A 1,271-nucleotide genomic window follows, 5' to 3' on the forward strand; every position below is an offset into this window, starting at 1 on the left:
GCATAATGTGTGGGGCAGAGGGGGGCTGAACGAGAGAGAGAGGAAAGAAAAGTTCGTTTATGTTTCGTTTTAAACCGAAAAGAATTTCGCTGACGATGTCATGTGGAAAGAAACAAAGAGGGGGAATACCGGTGGCTGTGTGACTACGCCCGCACACATGATCACTCGCAGTGCTGAGCTTTTGGGCATTCTCTCTCTTCCGCATTCTCTCTCTCTCTCTCTCTCTGGTGCTGGCGGCACCACAGGTTAGCAGTGAGTGCACACACACACACACACACACACACACACACACACACACACGCACACAGCTGCGGCGTCCCACAAGGAAATCGATGCAGCGCAGNTCTCTCTCTCTCTCTGGTGCTGGCGGCACCACAGGTTAGCAGTGAGTGCACACACACACACACACACACACACACACACACACACACACACACACGCACACAGCTGCGGCGTCCCACAAGGAAATCGATGCAGCGCAGCAGTCAGCGGCTCACCGGCGACGGGACGGTGCTGCTCCCGCTGGGCAACCGCGGCCCAGCAGTTATTGCCATGGCGTTTCTCCTCACGCTCCTCACCGCCGCCGTGCCGCCACCGCAGGGTGGCATGCTCAGTACCACACTCACGAGTTGCCGCAGTCCGACGCTGCTCCAGCAGCTCGCCTCCTTTGCCGCGATGCGTGACGTAGCGGAGGCGGAGGATTTGGATTGGGGCGCGCCGTCTGCGCTGTGCCGGCAGAAGACGTACGAGCTGCGCGTGCGGCCGCGTGAGGGGCAGAAACCGCAGCTGGAGGAGAATGACTCGCACGGCAGCGAGACACCGGACAGAGACGACACCACCGACTCCAGTGCGCCTGCAACCGGTGAAGATGCAGCAACAGCAGCGGTATCGTCACGGCGGCGTCCACACCGACGCCAGCACCGAAGAAAGAGGGCGATGGGCGCGCGGAAGGACGACGGGGAAGACACCGATAGCGATGACAAGGGCGTGGCTCTGACGCACACACCAATCAGCAGCAGCCACGGCCCCTCTTCATCGGGCAGAAGCAGCAGCAACAGCAGGAGCAGTCTGACGAGCAAAACAGCGGATGTCGACGGCGGCACCACCAGCACCATTGGCGGCTCACTGCGGCTGTGGTCGCAGCTGCACATGGTGGAGGTGGCGCTCAGCACACACGACAACAACCTGCTGCACATCACCGAGCGCTTCCTCCGCTACGAGCAGATGTACCCAATTGTCTACCGCTGCGACCTGCGCGATGTGCAGGTGCC

General features: G+C 60.9%; 1 protein-coding gene across 1 annotated transcript; it reads right to left on the reverse strand.

The window, feature by feature from the left end:
- Positions 1-485: 485 nt before the first annotated feature.
- Positions 486-1,151, reverse strand: DQ04_06951030 (hypothetical protein; the record flags this gene model as incomplete). Its single annotated transcript, XM_009314953.1, has 1 exon — positions 486-1,151. The coding sequence occupies one exon, from the start codon at positions 1,149-1,151 to the stop codon at positions 486-488; it is 666 nt and encodes a 221-aa protein (XP_009313228.1).
- Positions 1,152-1,271: the final 120 nt, after the last annotated feature.

This window comes from Trypanosoma grayi (assembly GCF_000691245.1).
Source record: "Trypanosoma grayi strain ANR4 Tgr_695_V1, whole genome shotgun sequence".
Lineage (NCBI taxonomy): Eukaryota > Euglenozoa > Kinetoplastea > Trypanosomatida > Trypanosomatidae > Trypanosoma > Trypanosoma grayi.